The sequence below is a fragment of the Aspergillus steynii genome (assembly GCF_002849105.1).
Source record: "Aspergillus steynii IBT 23096 chromosome Unknown P170scaffold_3, whole genome shotgun sequence".
In the NCBI taxonomy this organism is placed as follows: Eukaryota; Fungi; Ascomycota; class Eurotiomycetes; order Eurotiales; family Aspergillaceae; genus Aspergillus; species Aspergillus steynii.
Genome location: NW_020194400.1, coordinates 3,945,686 through 3,960,999, shown reverse-complemented (window position 1 = coordinate 3,960,999; position 15,314 = coordinate 3,945,686). Strand labels below are relative to the sequence as shown.

Genomic DNA, 15,314 nt, shown 5'->3' with positions numbered 1-15,314 from the left:
ATTAGCGGAAGTCCAGCTCAGCCACCGCCCCAAATGGCGGCAGCCTAAAACGGGCGTATGGCGGGGCAGTCAGACCCATCAGCCTCATCTCATCCGCGCATTCCATCCGCTTTCTTTTCTATTTCTAGTCCCTTTCCTCTCCTCGTTTCCCTTCTTTTTCTTATCTCTTCCCCAGGACGCCACTCTTGGTCCTGCATGATATTCTCTTCCTCTCTATCCTCCCCCTGTCCCCCATCACATCCCACCGACTCTAGCCGAGGCCATGTCGAACCGTGAGGACCCACTTGCCTATGGCAAATACTACGGCCAGGAGTCCAGTCGCGGCGGAGCAGGCGAGAGCGCCAGAGGCTTTGTCGGCGACACCTTCAAAATGCTGAAGGAAACATACAAGAGCCACCACTCTCGTCCGCAGGGAGAAAACCCGCCGCCCGGCCAGGGTGCCAACCAGCCATCTTACGGTGTAAGTTGCTCCATCTTCACCGACTATTCTATGGAGCCATGGAGTCATGGACCCATCTGGATTTTCGAGGCTAACGTTGAGCTAGTCTCAGGGATATCAGCACCAACCGCAGTCGCAGTCGCCGTCGCAGCCCCAGTCGCAGAGCTACCAGCCCCAGAGCTACAACCCGTCGCAGAGCTACTCGCCTCAGCAGGGCTCCTCGCAGAACTTTGCGCAGTCCGGTGGAAACCCGAACTACTACGACCAGGGCCCGCAGAATCAGCAGAATCAGGGAAAGCCCGGAAAGCAGAACAAACAGGATAAGGTTCATGGGTTGCTGGGTAAACTCCAGGGAACCGTGGCGGGGCTCGGCAACGACGTGGCTCAGCGTCTGGGAAATGCTCTAGACCCGCAGGCGTATGCGGAATACGGACATGGACAGCCACAGGCTCAGCACAGATTTGGCAGCTTTGCGCCGGATCGACAGGGAAATGATGTGAAGTGGTACGTCGACGGATGCTCGTATTTCTGGGCCGTTTCCAAAGCACTCGAGAGCGCTCGAGAGTCGATTTGGATTTTGGATTGTAAGTCTTATCAGACGCGAGAACGATCTTCTTTATTTTTAGCTAACATCCGTGTCCAGGGTGGTTGTCGCCGGAGCTGTATCTCAGACGTCCGCCGGCCAAGAATGAGCAGTACCGACTGGATCGTATGCTGCAGGCTGCTGCGCAGCGTGGCGTGCGGGTGAACATTATTGTCTACAAGGAGGTCACTCAGGCATTGACTCGTATGTGATTACTGTCTTTACGATGCCCCGGGAGGACGGGATTTACTGACTCGGAACACAGTCTCCTCTGCCCACACGAAGCATCATCTTCAAGATCTTCACCCGAATATCGCTGTCTTCCGTCATCCTGATCACCTGCCTGACAAGCAGGAAGTTACTGCCTCGATCACGGAGTCGCTTGAAAACTTCTCCTTGGATGCGAAGAATCTCGTCAAGATGTCCGGCGATGCTCTCAAGGGTATCTACGGCATGAACGAGGATGTCATCCTCTACTGGGCCCACCACGAGAAGCTCTGCCTGGTTGACGGCCGGACTGCATTCATGGGTGGCCTCGACATGTGTTTCGGACGATGGGATACCAATCAGCATGCGCTTACCGACGTGCACCCCGAGAACCTGAATGAAATTGTATTCCCCGGTCAGGACTACAATAACGCTCGAGTCCTGGATTTCCAGGACGTTCCTAACTGGGAGAAGAACCAGCTCGATCGGAAGGACTCTTCTCGCATGGGCTGGTCCGATGTATCTGTCAGCTTGCACGGCCACGTCGTTGAGGACCTGCGGCGCCACTTCGTGGAGCGCTGGAACTTTATCTACGATTCTAAGTATGAGATCCGCAAGGACTCCAGATACTCTCGGCTGGCACTCTATGGTCGGCCCAGCTCATCGACTGCTCAGCGCCCCCACGCTCCTCAGCAACCGGGACACCAGCAGCAGCAGGGGCACCAACAACAACAGCAACAGCAACAGCAGCAGTACCAGCAACAACAGCCAGTTCAACAGCCAAAGCCGGCCGAGCAGCAGTCTGCCCAGCAGCCCGGTGCCCAGCAGACGGGAATTCAACAGTCCATCTCCCCCCAACCTGGTGGAGGACTTTCCATGGTCCCCCCGGCTCCCCCGATGTCGAGCAAACCAGGTGCAACATCCAGCTACCAGCCCTCTGCCGCACAATCTTCCTCCCCGGGAGCTCCTCCCCCTTACACTTATACTGGTGACTCGTTCCCGCCGCCGCCTCCGGGACCACCACCTAGCCAGGGTCAATCGCAGACGCAAACCCCGACTCACGGTCAATCCCAGGCACCTTATTTCCCGCCTCCTCCTACACAGGCCGGGCAATCGCAGAGCCAGACTCAGGCTCAGTCGCCAAACCAAAGCCAGTCCTCTTATTACGCACCTCCCCCGGCTCACGGAGCCCAGGAACTACCCACCCAAACCCGGGGTGTGCATGATTACTACGAAGGCACTCGGGGTCACGGAGACCAAGAACGGGGTTTTGCCCCTCAGCGCTTCCGTCAGGAACTGACTCAATACGGAAACGTGCTACGTGGACAGCTTGCCGGTCAGATCCATCAATATCAGGATCGCTTCGGTTCCTACGGCGGACCGAACAACCAGCCTAGAGGAAACATGTGCTGCCAGATTGTGCGCAGCTGCTCGAAATGGAGCAACGGCACTCCTACGGAGCACTCCATTGCTGATGCCTACGCTGCCATTATCCGCAACAGTGAGCACTTTGTCTACATCGAGAATCAATTCTTCATCACTGCCACGGGTGACTCCCAGAAGCCCGTCCAGAACAAGATCGGCGCTGCCATCGTGGAGCGAATTTTGCGTGCCGCTAAATCTGGCCAGAAGTACAAGGTGATCGTTGTCATCCCGTCTGTGCCCTGCTTCGCCGGTGACCTGGCCGATGACTCTACCCTGGGAACCAGAGCCATTATGGAGTTCCAGTACAACTCGATCAACCGTGGAGGAAACAGCATCATGGAACTCATTGCCAAGGAGGGCCACAACCCTATGGACTACATCCGGTTCTATAACCTGCGCAACTATGACCGCATCAACCTCAGCGGGCCGTTGGCCCAGGCCGAGCAGCGCAGTGGCGTCAACTACGAGGACGCTCGCAAGCAGCATGACGTGAACGCCGTTGGCCAGGGCGGTTACGGACCCGGAGCTCCTCGGGCTGCATTTGACACGACCGCCCCCTTCCAGCAATACCAGCAGGCTGCTCGCGAAGTTGGCGGTGCTAAGTCCGGCTCCGATCGGTGGAATAGTGTTAGCGAGTGCTATATGCTCCATGGACCTGACATCCGCAATGTGCCGTGGGACGGCCCGGCCGAGGCTGAGATCGACGCTTTTGTGACCGAAGAACTCTATGTTCACACTAAGGTAAGTTTGGTAACTTGTCATCGAAGCAGTACGACACTAACGAGGACAGGTGATGGTCGCCGACGACCGTGTGGCAGTCTGCGGATCGGCCAACTTGAACGACCGATCTCAGCTGGGAGACCATGACTCCGAGATCGCCATCATTGTTGAGGATTATACCCCGGTGCAGTCTACCATGAACGGCAAGCCATTCACCGCGAGTCGCTTTGCGAGCTCGCTGCGCCGACAGCTCTTCCGCAAGCATCTGGGTCTCCTTCCCCCACAGGACTACCAGAAACCCGACGCCAATTTCGAGCCGGTCGGTGTCCCCAACGAGTTTGACTTTGAGGCCTCGGAGAGCCAGCTGGTGGCCGACCCTCTGGCGGACACGCTCCAGAGCCTCTGGAACACGCGGGCGCGGACCAACACCGAGGCCTTCCGCAAGGTGTTCCACTCTGTGCCCGACGACACCGTTCGTGACTGGGCGACGTACAAGGAGTTCTATGGATACTACTTCCATAACGCGGACAAGCAGGCGTACGGCGAAGAGAAGGACTCTCCTCCCTCTCGATACCGGTATGGCCATGTCGTGCGCGACGACTTCCCGGCCGGTCCTGAGGGTGTGAAGCAGGTGAAGGAGCTGCTCAGCCAGGTCAAGGGTACATTGGTGGAGATGCCGCTGATGTTCCTGTGCGAGGAGGATGTTGCGAAGGAGGGATTGACGCTTAACGACTTGACGGAGCCCATCTACACTTGATCTTTCTTTGAGTGATTTAGCATTTTATAGCTAGCTTTGGAATAGTCTGATACTTCGAATGGACATCTTGATGCTTTGCACCGGACTGGACTAGGGCGAGGCCTGACATGTGACCTGAGGGCTGCTAAGTCTGGCGTGGCGGTTGATATTGTTCTCTCTGACAATCAACCCCCTTCGTCTCCTCCATATTCTCCGCATTTTCCACGGCTTCGATCTTTCCATCACAATTGCTTATCTGGATCATTCCGTGGCCAACTCCTCGTGCCACGTGCAACGCCCTCAGGAACTGTCCGAGTCTGCCGGTCTCTTCTCAACTTCAACCGTGGAATTCGAGTCCATGAGTCCTTCATAAACAAATTAGCCTTTATCCCGGTCTTCTGGAAGAATTCGATGTAGAACAAGAGTCATGTTCCAATCATAATGAATGGTTCCCCATTGACCCGCGTCGCAGAATGGCCGTCATTGGTCCGTCCCCGAGAACAATATCAAGCCATGAGTACTCGCCACTTCTATTGATAGAACGAACACTGCAGAACACGTTACTCAGTCTCTTCTATCTCTGTTTTGTCTTCTTTATTCCTTTCCCCTCAGTGGCTTTCGACGGCGAAAACCATGGCTGACTCCCAATCCAACGACCTATCCCATTGAGTTCCATTCTTCTTCTTTCTCTCAGCCACTCGGTCGACGAGGTTCTCATTGACGATAGACTCCAAAGATCAGAAAGAACGATAGAAAGCCGAAACAACAAACAACAGATATACAAACTCGATCTGGCTGGCCCAGACTGCCGTTGGCAAGATATAAAAAGCCCCTGAAACCCTCTCGAATCGACTCCTTTCTCGTCCACGATCAACAGATCAAAGTCAATCATTATACGAGTCTTTCTTTGCACCTTTGCAATCCCAACCCATTCAAAATGTCTCCCTCCGAAGTTGCCCAGAACGCTGCTGCCGTCAAGGGTATGTCTCTATCCCCACCCTACCCTTCTTTACAGATACATGAACACGTGCTAACAGACCTGAGTAGCTTCCGCTGGTGGTGGCTGCATCATCATGTAAATTGCCCTCGGCAATCCGCCGAAAGCTCCTCCGTTGACGAACCACCGACCAAGTCGATAACTACATATCCAAGACCACCAACATGACCAATGAATCTCAATATCGGCGCAACGTTCCCCTCATATCTTCTTATCGCACCTCCTTTATCACCGTGTCCTTGTTCCTCTCGTCTTCCTTTTTGTTTCGATCCTATTCGCTCTTCCCCGGGGGAGGTGAAGATGATCGAACCTGAAAATGAATAAATCGGGTTGGGCATTGCACTTGCACCGTCGTGTTCTTCTGCTCTTTGAAATTGAAAAAATGTTTTGAAAATCCAAAAAAACGCAAATGGAATTGATCTATATCAGTCCAGTCTCTATCAACTCTCTCTCTTCTTTCCGCTCTTCTCCTGATTCGATAGAGGAAGACAGGGGGATGAGAGCCGGGTCCCGATAGATGAAAGGTGTCCATTGCTATCTCGTTCAGATTCCGCTCTCTTTTTGAAATTCATGAATTGTTAGAAACAGGAGTGGTCTTGGAGATTCCGGGTCTTGGTCAGAGGAGCTTGTTTCATATTCGTTGGTTGTGTTTTTCTGTTTTTGGGATGAGATAGCTGCTTGCTTTTTAGTGCCAATGGAACCTTGCTTTGGTATATATACTTTAGGATTTTGATGTGGAATTGCTGTAGATGACCTTTTGTAAATTGTAATTTGATAGTATCCAGTGTCCATACAGGGGCAATCACATACCTTGTCGGAGAAATAATAACAGCACCGACATGATACTTTCTAATGGGCTCCTTCAACCACAAAAGTTTCTCCACTACAGGAATCAGAAAAAAAGGGTCCTTCTACTGCATGGCCCAGGCTTGTCATCCGAGTGAATCCCATGGAGGGAATAGTAATAGAGATCCTCCCATTCACTTCTGATCATAGACTTCCCCTTCCCTTCTGACCGTAGACTTCTCCTTCCCCTTCTCGCACCTTGTCAATCTCCATGACTCCTACATCAATCTCAAAGTAGCTGCCTTGATGTACCTCAGGGCGTACGTTGCCAAATGGAGGCTCAAAAGCCATATACACATTTTCGAGTAAGTAATCTATTCATTCGCAAACTGTTTGGACTCGGACTAACAGATATAGCTGGTGTCGACCTCTCCTGGAGCTACATTCCAAGCGCAAGTTATGGTCTAGAATATATGCGATCAGATACACATTTTCGAGTAATTAATTCATTCATTTGCAAACCTTTTGGACTCAGACTAACAGATACAGATGAAGGATAATTCATATACCTTTAGGTCGCTGAAATGGCGAGCATTTCAAGATCTAATCAAGATTAAAGAAAAATCCTTGAAACCCACGGACACTTCCATTTGCTCGAAACTGACCTTGCCAAGCGGCTTGAGGACTGCCACTCGGACAGAACAGATCGAATCTGCCCCGTTCTGGGCAGAAAAGAAAGGTCTCAAAGAGCCGAAAAGTACGACGAGTGCAAGACTTGAGCCAGTTATCCTAACAACAGCTTGTAAAACCCAACGACTCAGCATTGAGTTGTCCAGGCTAATTCAATCTGCTTTAATGTCACTGACATCGATAAAATCAGAGACAACAATCGATTTGACGCCATGAATATCGAAAAGCGCACGCATCGCATGTTCCTACTAGAGAACGAACTCTGGGGTCGCTATGGAGAGCAAAGGAATTCCGGCCAGGTAGCGTATGGCGACGTGAATCAGTTTCTGACAGAAGAAAATTGCCATGTTGGCCAGGCTGAAGGTGGCGACCAAGGCCAGCCTGAGGGTGCCCAGTAAATGAGATCCTGCATTTTGGTTTGCTTTTCTTTCATGACGACGTACTGGCGAGCGGAGGTCTCGGCTCCTACCAGTGAGGCATCTGGGCATGGAACATAGAGATACGGAGACGTAGGAGTAGAAGGCGTCTTGGAGGTGCAGTAGGCACGCGGTGGGCGTGTGGCAGCTGCACTTTAGTTGTATTTTGCTTTTGGATTTGTCTGCTGCAATTGTGATATGGCGTACGGAATAGATAGGCTTTATCGGGTTAATGGAATTTTGATTGATTGATTGATTGATTGATTAGATTCCGACTATTAAGATCCGAGTCAAGGCGTCTCGTCATTGGGAAAAACAAGTTCTAAAAATGAAGCGATCATTGTACCAATTTCATGAGTGTCCCCTTCTTCACGGAGAGTGATAAACTTACAGCCACAGCTGCAAGAGGCCTTCTATACATGTTAAGGCAGCTCATAAATTCATACATTTAGCAAAGCTTCGAAAATCTACCTAGAAATCGTAGGCAACTAGGAAATAAATACGAATCACATCCCCAACGCCAAGCAAAGCATCTGGTATTGATGTCACGGAACTCAACGCTCAAATTAATCCTCTGTATTCGCAATTCGCCGAAGGATCATCACCACAAGCGCGATCAGAACCCCGACGATTGCTCGATCCAACCAGGGACCGTCCTGCGATGCATCGGGGTGCGTGGATTGGGAGACAGGAGCGACAGCGGGTTGGGTGGTTCTTGTTGGAGTGGGTGGTGTCGTTGTTGTTGACGATGTAGCTGGCTGTGCTGATGCTGGTGTTGGTGCTGACGTTGTCGTAGATGCAGACGCAGACGCAGACGCAGATGCAAGTGATGAGGATGACTGCTGTTCCTGCAGTGGTTCGCTCTTTGCAGATGAGCCCGCATCTGGCAAAGAATCGACATTCGCATCCTCCGGCACTCGCTCAGAGACCTGCTCTGATAGACCGTTCTCGCGGGAACCATTCGCTTTCGAATCCTCCGTCTTCGAGTCTTGTCCGTCCTCCATCTTATCAACCTTAGTCTCAGTCTCCTCCCCATCCTGCCTCTGCACTACCTCCACCTCTCCATCTCCATCCCCATCAACAACCACCCCCTTCTCCCTACACTCACCCCTCCACTCCTCCAAAATCACCTCATTACTCCTCCCACAAACCTCACAACACCACCCCCCACTCCGCCTCGCATACTCCCTCCTCACTTCCTCAGGCACATCCAACCCCCCAACCTGCCCCTTCGCATCCCCATCCATAAAGCTCCGGATGGCAATCAGCGCCGTCCGGATCCCCCAAGCAGGCTGCCACGACTCCTCATGATGGCCCGAGATACTGAGACAGATCTCACGGTTGACTTCGAAGCGGCCGGTGGGGGTGAGGAAGCGGAAGGACGGCGGGCGGAGAGGGTACGTTGGTGGGAGGACGATGCGGCCGTGGTAGATCCCCCCGGCGTAGGGTGAGGGCGAGGGAGGGCCCGCGAGCGTGAAGTGCCAGTCGTAGAGGTTGTCGAGGGCCGGGGCGGCGTGGAAATGGGGGGATGGGGAGGCGGAGAGTTCGGAGGCTTCTTTGAGGAGGCGTTTGTGGGAGGGCGGCATTTTTGTTTTCTTGGGTTTTTGTTTTCGGGGCGGTGGATGAGTTGGAGGTTGAGATGAGGTGAGTGAGGTGAGGTGAGTGAGGTTTGCGTTAAGATAGTCGAGTTGCGGAGATGGCGATGATGTCAAGGTCAAGGTCGATCTTGATGGAGCCGAGGGAGTGGTGAGATGAGGGAAGTGGTTCGTTTGTCGGTAGATCACGCAGAAAGATATCTCATGCAGTGGGGTTCCTACACACGGAACAATCCATTGGGAAGACGGAGAAAGCAATGAAGCTGGAAGTTGTCGAAGTCAAGGATGAGGAATTGGCCAGTTGGTCGGAAGACGGCTGGCCTGGCTGCCTTGGCATTCAGGCATCAGTGGAATACTCGACAATGCAGCAACACAACATAAAATAAGATTGTTCATTGTTTATTTTTATATTCACAAAGACCACGCTGGATACCATGCGCCGAATGATCCCGTCTATCGCGCTCATTATAAAGAACACAACGCAGCAATATAACCTACAAATGCACGTGCACGAACAATTACATCAATGACTCCGTAGATGACCGTTTAACCATGACTTAATCCCAGTCCCGCCACTCATCGGACTGCGACTGGCCTTGGGTACCACGACTGCGGTCGCCAGCGCGATATGGACTGCTCGCACCCCGCGGCTTCGAAAGCAAATCGGCCTCCTCCGCGTCTTCATAATCGCTATCCCCCGGTCGCGGCCGCGGGGACATCGGTGCCAACGTCTTCATCGAAACCCCGGTATCCGGCCGATCCGACTCCTGATAGTACGCGTTTGGCGGTTGGTTTGGTGGCGAGGTGTTCGCGGGGATGCCCCATGCCTGGCTGTTGTGCATGTTGCGCTGGTAAAGGTCCCGCTGGTACTGCTGTTGGTCGGCGTGCTCCTGCTCCCTGCGCTCCCGGATGGACTCGCGAGCTTGCATGAACTTGGGACTCGGCTCCCAGTGCCATCCATCTCCCGTGGTCGTGCAGACCGGAACGGCCCAGAGAAGGGGCCGGGGACCAAACAGATGGACCAGGTTACGCCGCCAGCCCATATCAAATGCGTTGGGCATTTTCTCGTTATCCTGCTCGTGCAGATACTGCTGGTATCGATCGTTCTCACGTTCCCTCTCCATCTCTGCGTACGACCGCGAAAGCGCCCGCTGGGCCGGTGTCATACCCGGCTGTCGGGATGGCGTCTGGAGTGGAGTCACCTGTTCCTCTCCCTCCTCGGGTCTGGTCACACCGGGAATCGCGTTGGCGTGAGCGTCCAATATTTGGTTTCCGTAATCCTGCAGACGGTGGCCGAGGCTATGGGGGTCGTCGTTACCGTTGCCGCCGGCCTCATGGTGGAATCGGTGGCGATCCAGCGCTTTCCGCAACGGAGAGACGTAGCGCGTCTTCTCCAAGCACTCGATGGTCGTCAGGTTACGCACGGCGAGACTGATATGCCAGATAGTAAATCCCGACAGCACCAGCCCAATGATCCCGCCCAGAATGGCCAGCAACACGACGTTCACCGGCAACATTGTATCCATATACTGGGTGTCATTCAACACCTCGGTCCAGATCCACAGGGACGCCACGACGAAATCCACCCAGCAGAAGATCGACGTGTAGATGAGGAAGAGGAGGAAAGCCTTGTAATTGTGCAGTCCGACACACGTGGCCAGCCACGGACAATGATGGTCCATCTTCAGGACGCATCGTTTGCAGGTAGAGCAGTGATGGGTGCGGTCCGGCTTGGGCGACTGACACTTCTTGCAGAACCGCGACCCGCCCGTCGAGTTCACCGTGTAGGCCGTATATTCGGGGAGTTCGGTGATAGGGAGAGCGCTATATTCGTGGCGACCATTCCGTGATCCGGAGGGCGATCCAGGGTCGGTAAAGACAGCGACTGTATATGAGGCATTTAAGCAGATATAAAGGAATACGCCGATGATCGAACTCGGTAGACCTATGTAACCCAGAACTGGTCAGCGATCGACTTCGACTGCAGACCTCACCGCACGGTCACCTACCAATCCACGGATTTTGCGACGGTTTAAAGCCGATACTGGCCTCAACGTAGACGGCCCATGTCGTGAGACCGTAGACGAATGCTAGTGGGAAAAAAGAGGCGGCCGCACAGCAGTAGCGTTCGCATCGGAGAGCCCAGGCCCGCGGCCGTCGTTTCGACCAGGACGGAGATGAAGGCGGGGAGGTGGCTAAGGTTGCCATGGTCATTTAGAGACCGGTTGAGGTGGAACGTCACTGGATGGCGAAAGATATCCACGATGGATCGGAGGGAGTCCTAGATCATTGCGACATGAACCATGTCCCCGGACGACTCGGAAGGCGGATCAAGTGAAAGGAGAAGGGACGCGGCGGAGAGATCGATGACAGGTCGATGACAGAAAAGGGAGAGAGTCCAAGTGATAGGGCCGGACCTCGGAAATCTTGAGACCTGAAAGAAGGAGAGAGAAGAGAGTGAGAGAATCGGCGGGCGAAGCGGATCGTCATCGGATCGCCGTCCATTTGCGGCAATTCCCTACACCGCCACGCGCCGGTTATATTTAGGACGTGGCTGTGCGCACCAGCCACTGCATAAATCAATATGTTGACTATGTTGACTATGTTGTCTAGATTGGGCAATAAATTGAATGTGTTTCGAAGTAATGCAACAAGTGGGAAATCTAAGATACAGGAAATGGTCGTCAAATGGCTCAATCATAGCCGATCTCAAACACAAAAAAGAAAACCAAGCTAGTTGTGGGTAGTAGTGGTCGTGTTCTTAATCTCATAAGGCTTCATGCCTTGTTCGCACCAGCCGTTGACCGGCTGTGAAGACAGACGTTAGCATCCTAGGGCCACAGGAAAGACGGGGGAAAATAGACGTACCAGACAACTCAGCCGGTGGCACCACGAGCAATTCGACGAGTGGTACTTGTAAAAGTCCACAATCAAGAAGATAAATCCAATCAGAACGGCGACCAAGGCGCCCGCTCGGACCAACCACCAGGCCCACCATAGAGGCTTGCGGCCCTTGAAGAAGCCCAGAGGACCGGAAGGCTCCGAGGAACCACCCTTCTTACTCTTGAAGAAGTTGGCAAAGCTGGGACCCGCGGTTGTGACCTTGTTCTCCGGCTCCGGTCCCGCGCCAGCGCCTCCGCTCATGGCGACGTAGGGATTGCGAGCGAGTCCGATGCGCTCTCGGAGAGCGTTCGGAGACCGCATGATGCAGAGTCCGAGAGCCAGTCCCATAACGAACCCGCCAATGTGGGAGAAATTATCCATCCCCGGCAACAGGCCCAGGACGAAGGAGATGCCCACTCCGAGAATCATGATGATAAACTCGACCCACGGAGATTGCCGCTCGTTCCACGTGTAGAGAAGGTCCAGAAGGAAGAGGGCAAGGATGCCAAAGAGAGCGCCGGAGCAGCCGCATGCGCTCATGAAAGGCGCCGAGTAGTTACCGCCAAGCACGAATCCCCAAATACCACTGGCCACGTAGACCAGGCCGTATCGCCACCATCCGATCATTCTCTCCATGTCCACGCCCATGGTCATTTGCACCAGCAGGTTGAAGCCGATATGAACGAATCCACTGTGAAGGAACATGGGGATAATAAAGCGGTACCACTGATTGGGGGAGGGGTTGTCGTCGAGCGATCCATGCGGCTTAGGATTCGGAACTCCGCTAAAGCTGCACAATTCAGAGAGGCTGCAATCCAACTCGTTCGTCGTGGTGTTGGGGCAGGGCATCATGAACTGCTCATTCGCGTTCTGCACCTTGTCGACATTCTTCATACACGGCGTGTACCGAGAGCCCATGCTGATCTGAAGATAGGCCGACGGACCGATCATCGGGTTGATTTGGGGTTTTGTTTGAATCGGCGATCCCGTTAATTGCGCTGCATAAGCACGTTAGTTCAGCGCCTGGGATGACCCGCGTCCCATTCAACATACCGCTTTTAACCAACTCGACGATAAAAACGACAATCATCACCAGCGTGAGTGTGTAAGTCACCCACGGAACCTTTTTCTTAAAGAACCCCTTCTTCTTGCGCCCGGGTCGCGGGGCTGGCGGTTCGATCATCTCGGGCGGCGGGTAGTGTGTCGGTTGTTGCATCCAATCTCCCGGGGGAGGAGCGTTGGCGTATTGATTCTGGGATTTCAGTGGGATATTCTCTGCGTATTGATCGTGATCGTTTAGCCGGCCACCGGCAACGTATGGCGCCTGGTCCGAGCCTAGCGACTGTTGACTATGACGGAGGTCGTACGGATCGGCGTTCGGCGAGACGTAGGGATTACCACCGGCGCCGGAGTAGCTGGGAGCGGGAGACTGGCGATTGACCGAGTCTGTCGGAGGGTACGCCTGGTCGTAGGTAGGCGGATGGTTGCCGTAGCCGGTGTCGTAGTAGCCGTGAGCTGCCATGGTGAAAGGACAGCGCGATGGTGAAGGTGAAAAGGAGGTCGAAGGGGGTGGGAACTGGGGGCGGTTTTGAATGGCGTCCAGACAGCGCCAAGCGACGAGAGAAGCGAAAGGACTTTTTCCGTGTGGGGGTATGACACAGTGCGGGTTTGACGCCTCTTTAGAACGAGCGATGATCCGATCGAGCCTTACATGCGCGGCACGGCCACGTTTGTTGAGACACTGATGAGGCTGACGCAGAGGAGCTCCCAGGTCGGGTGGACACGAGCGAAACGACGACAAAGAGGACCAGCAGCCCGAAGAATTGTCCGAATGACAGTGGTGACAGCCGAGAGGACTCCGACCAACGAATGCAAGGAGGTGCCAAAGTGAGTGAACGGTCCCAGACGAGCGACGAGACAGAAAGAGTGAAAGACTGAAAGAGATTGTTGGCGGTGACGACGTTCGTTAGGCAGGCGTTTTTGCGGGAGGAACTATTTTTGGGTGCCGATCCTCGTCGTCAGCTTTAATTAATTGTGGCTGGTGCCGTGGGTTTTTTCTTATTTATTTATTTGTGTCGACTGCGCCCGCTTGACGGATATTTAATACTATTCATTACTACATTTTTACTACGATTTTTAGTTTTCTTCATGTCAACGCCAATCCACCGTGTTAGTCTATCCAGACGGCACTAACAACTCCGGTTGGGAGGGAAACGCGACGCAACCACGCAATCGACCAGGATCAGATTTAACATTAAGCATTAGTGAACGTGGACTATCCAGTATCCAGTCTCCAGTCTCCATCGCCCTAAGCCACTCACGGCGTAAGTCCGCCCTATACATCGGCACTGCAGGCAACGACGAACCGAACACAAAACCCAGACAGAAAAAAAAAATTAAAAATAATGAAAATAAAAACAATCCAAGCAGGATGCCACTCGTGTTTCTGCGTGCCAATCCCAACTCCAAAGCATAAAATTATTTAGCCAGAACAGAAGAGAATACTGACCCCAACAGCCAAGCATCGTCCCGGCCGGAGCACCCGGGCATTTCGTAGGTACATCATGCGTCGCTCAATCCGCTCAGTACCCATGTTCACATTCAATCCAGGTGTCTCTTGTGTCCCATTCAAGTCATTAAGTTTGGTGAGGTAAGGTGTCTTCCAAGAAAAAGCAAAATCCAGAACGCCGCATGCCAACTCCGTGTGACGGTCAAAAAATAGTCTGAGCGCAAAAAGTCAGAAAGTCAGAATCCGAGATTGCATGAGGAAAGAGCATCGAAAGCTGGGGACAGGTTCGCATACCACCGGTATAAAGGTCATTGGATCCCATCGGGAATTATATAAGCGTGGTATTAACCAAGAATAACAAGGCGCAAAAAGGAAGCCCGTGGGCCGTTGGTATATAAGTCGTGCGCAGCATCGCTCACGAGAGGGCCGGTTCTGTCGGGAAAGGCGCCGACATGGAACTGACGTGGGTGTCGAGGATGCCCAAGGCCGCGCCCATTTCAGCACTGCTGTGTCCGGTCAAGAGCCATACGAGGCGGCTCAGCTTCTGGTACAGCAGCGAGGGGAAGTAGAGCAGCGCGGCCCAGAAGAGAAGAGATAAGACGATCATGACGAAGGCGTTGGCTATTAGCTTCTCGCCCGGGGTCATCACGTATAGTCCGAAGGTCACCTCGTAGCGGTAGTACTCGAGGCGCACCCGATCGACACATCGCTGCAGGATGTTTCGACGAGAGTTCTTTCTCGCCAAATGGCTCCCCGGGGTGTTGGCGGACGACATGGTGGACGAGTACTTGGTGATCAGCTCGTCGACCGCCGCCGGCGCATGGGACGAGATGTGCGTCGAGGTGGACGGGGTATAAAAGGACTGCATTTCCGTCGTCATGGTTGCGATCCAAGATCCAAGCAAAGATCAGGTGGACCAGGTGGATTTATAAGCCGGGGTCGAAGCTTCCACGTTCTGTGCTATGCTATGATCTCCCTCCAACCCTTCCGGAAGGAAACCCGCGACTGTAGGGACTGTCGACGTTCTTTACTGGCTGCCGTAGGAATTATGATTAGGCGGTGGTAGTGTGATTGACCACTTCCCGTCGACGTAATGATTGAATTGAATTCAAGGTGGGATCACGCGAAGCTTTGGGCGTGGCGCGGTCTAGCTATCGAGGGAAACAAGGAGTGACACGGCGGGAAACCGGGGGTCGCGCACAAGGAGAGTATGAGAGCCGAACTCGGGCACGAGGCGAAAAAGAAAAGAAGAGTGGATTGGGGGCTAGATTAAGAGTCGCGGAGACCGGACCAACACGAGGAAGCCAGGAGAGGCAGCGTGTATATAT

The 15,314-nt window shown here is 53.5% G+C and overlaps 4 protein-coding genes across 4 annotated transcripts; 1 reads left to right on the top strand and 3 right to left on the bottom strand.

Moving 5' to 3' along the window:
- The first annotated feature begins 103 nt into the window (after window positions 1-103).
- On the top strand, window positions 104-4,349 carry pld2 (putative phospholipase D (PLD)). The gene is made up of 5 exons (XM_024849121.1): window positions 104-460; window positions 546-1,023; window positions 1,083-1,226; window positions 1,288-3,395; window positions 3,445-4,349. Exons 1-5 carry the CDS (start codon window positions 263-265, stop codon window positions 4,129-4,131), a joined length of 3,615 nt encoding a protein of 1,204 aa, XP_024706482.1. The 5' UTR covers window positions 104-262; the 3' UTR covers window positions 4,132-4,349.
- A 2,482-nt stretch (window positions 4,350-6,831) lies between these two features.
- On the bottom strand, window positions 6,832-8,860 carry P170DRAFT_464160 (ubiquitin-conjugating enzyme E2; the record flags this gene model as incomplete). Its single annotated transcript, XM_024852223.1, has 5 exons — window positions 7,605-8,860; window positions 7,446-7,466; window positions 7,391-7,412; window positions 7,027-7,147; window positions 6,832-6,964 (listed from the first exon to the last, which is right to left on the bottom strand). Exons 1-5 carry the CDS (start codon window positions 8,583-8,585, stop codon window positions 6,832-6,834), a joined length of 1,278 nt encoding a protein of 425 aa, XP_024706481.1. The 5' UTR covers window positions 8,586-8,860.
- A 291-nt stretch (window positions 8,861-9,151) lies between these two features.
- On the bottom strand, window positions 9,152-12,999 carry P170DRAFT_446312 (rhomboid family membrane protein; the record flags this gene model as incomplete). The annotated part of the gene is made up of 5 exons (XM_024850784.1): window positions 9,152-9,766; window positions 9,797-10,539; window positions 10,650-10,875; window positions 11,463-12,475; window positions 12,531-12,999. 5 exons carry the CDS (start codon window positions 12,997-12,999, stop codon window positions 9,152-9,154), a joined length of 3,066 nt encoding a protein of 1,021 aa, XP_024706480.1.
- A 1,078-nt stretch (window positions 13,000-14,077) lies between these two features.
- On the bottom strand, window positions 14,078-15,203 carry P170DRAFT_436260 (serine palmitoyltransferase small subunit family protein). The gene has a single exon (XM_024849120.1). The coding sequence runs from the start codon at window positions 14,864-14,866 to the stop codon at window positions 14,402-14,404; it is 465 nt and encodes a 154-aa protein (XP_024706479.1). The 5' UTR covers window positions 14,867-15,203; the 3' UTR covers window positions 14,078-14,401.
- Window positions 15,204-15,314: the final 111 nt, after the last annotated feature.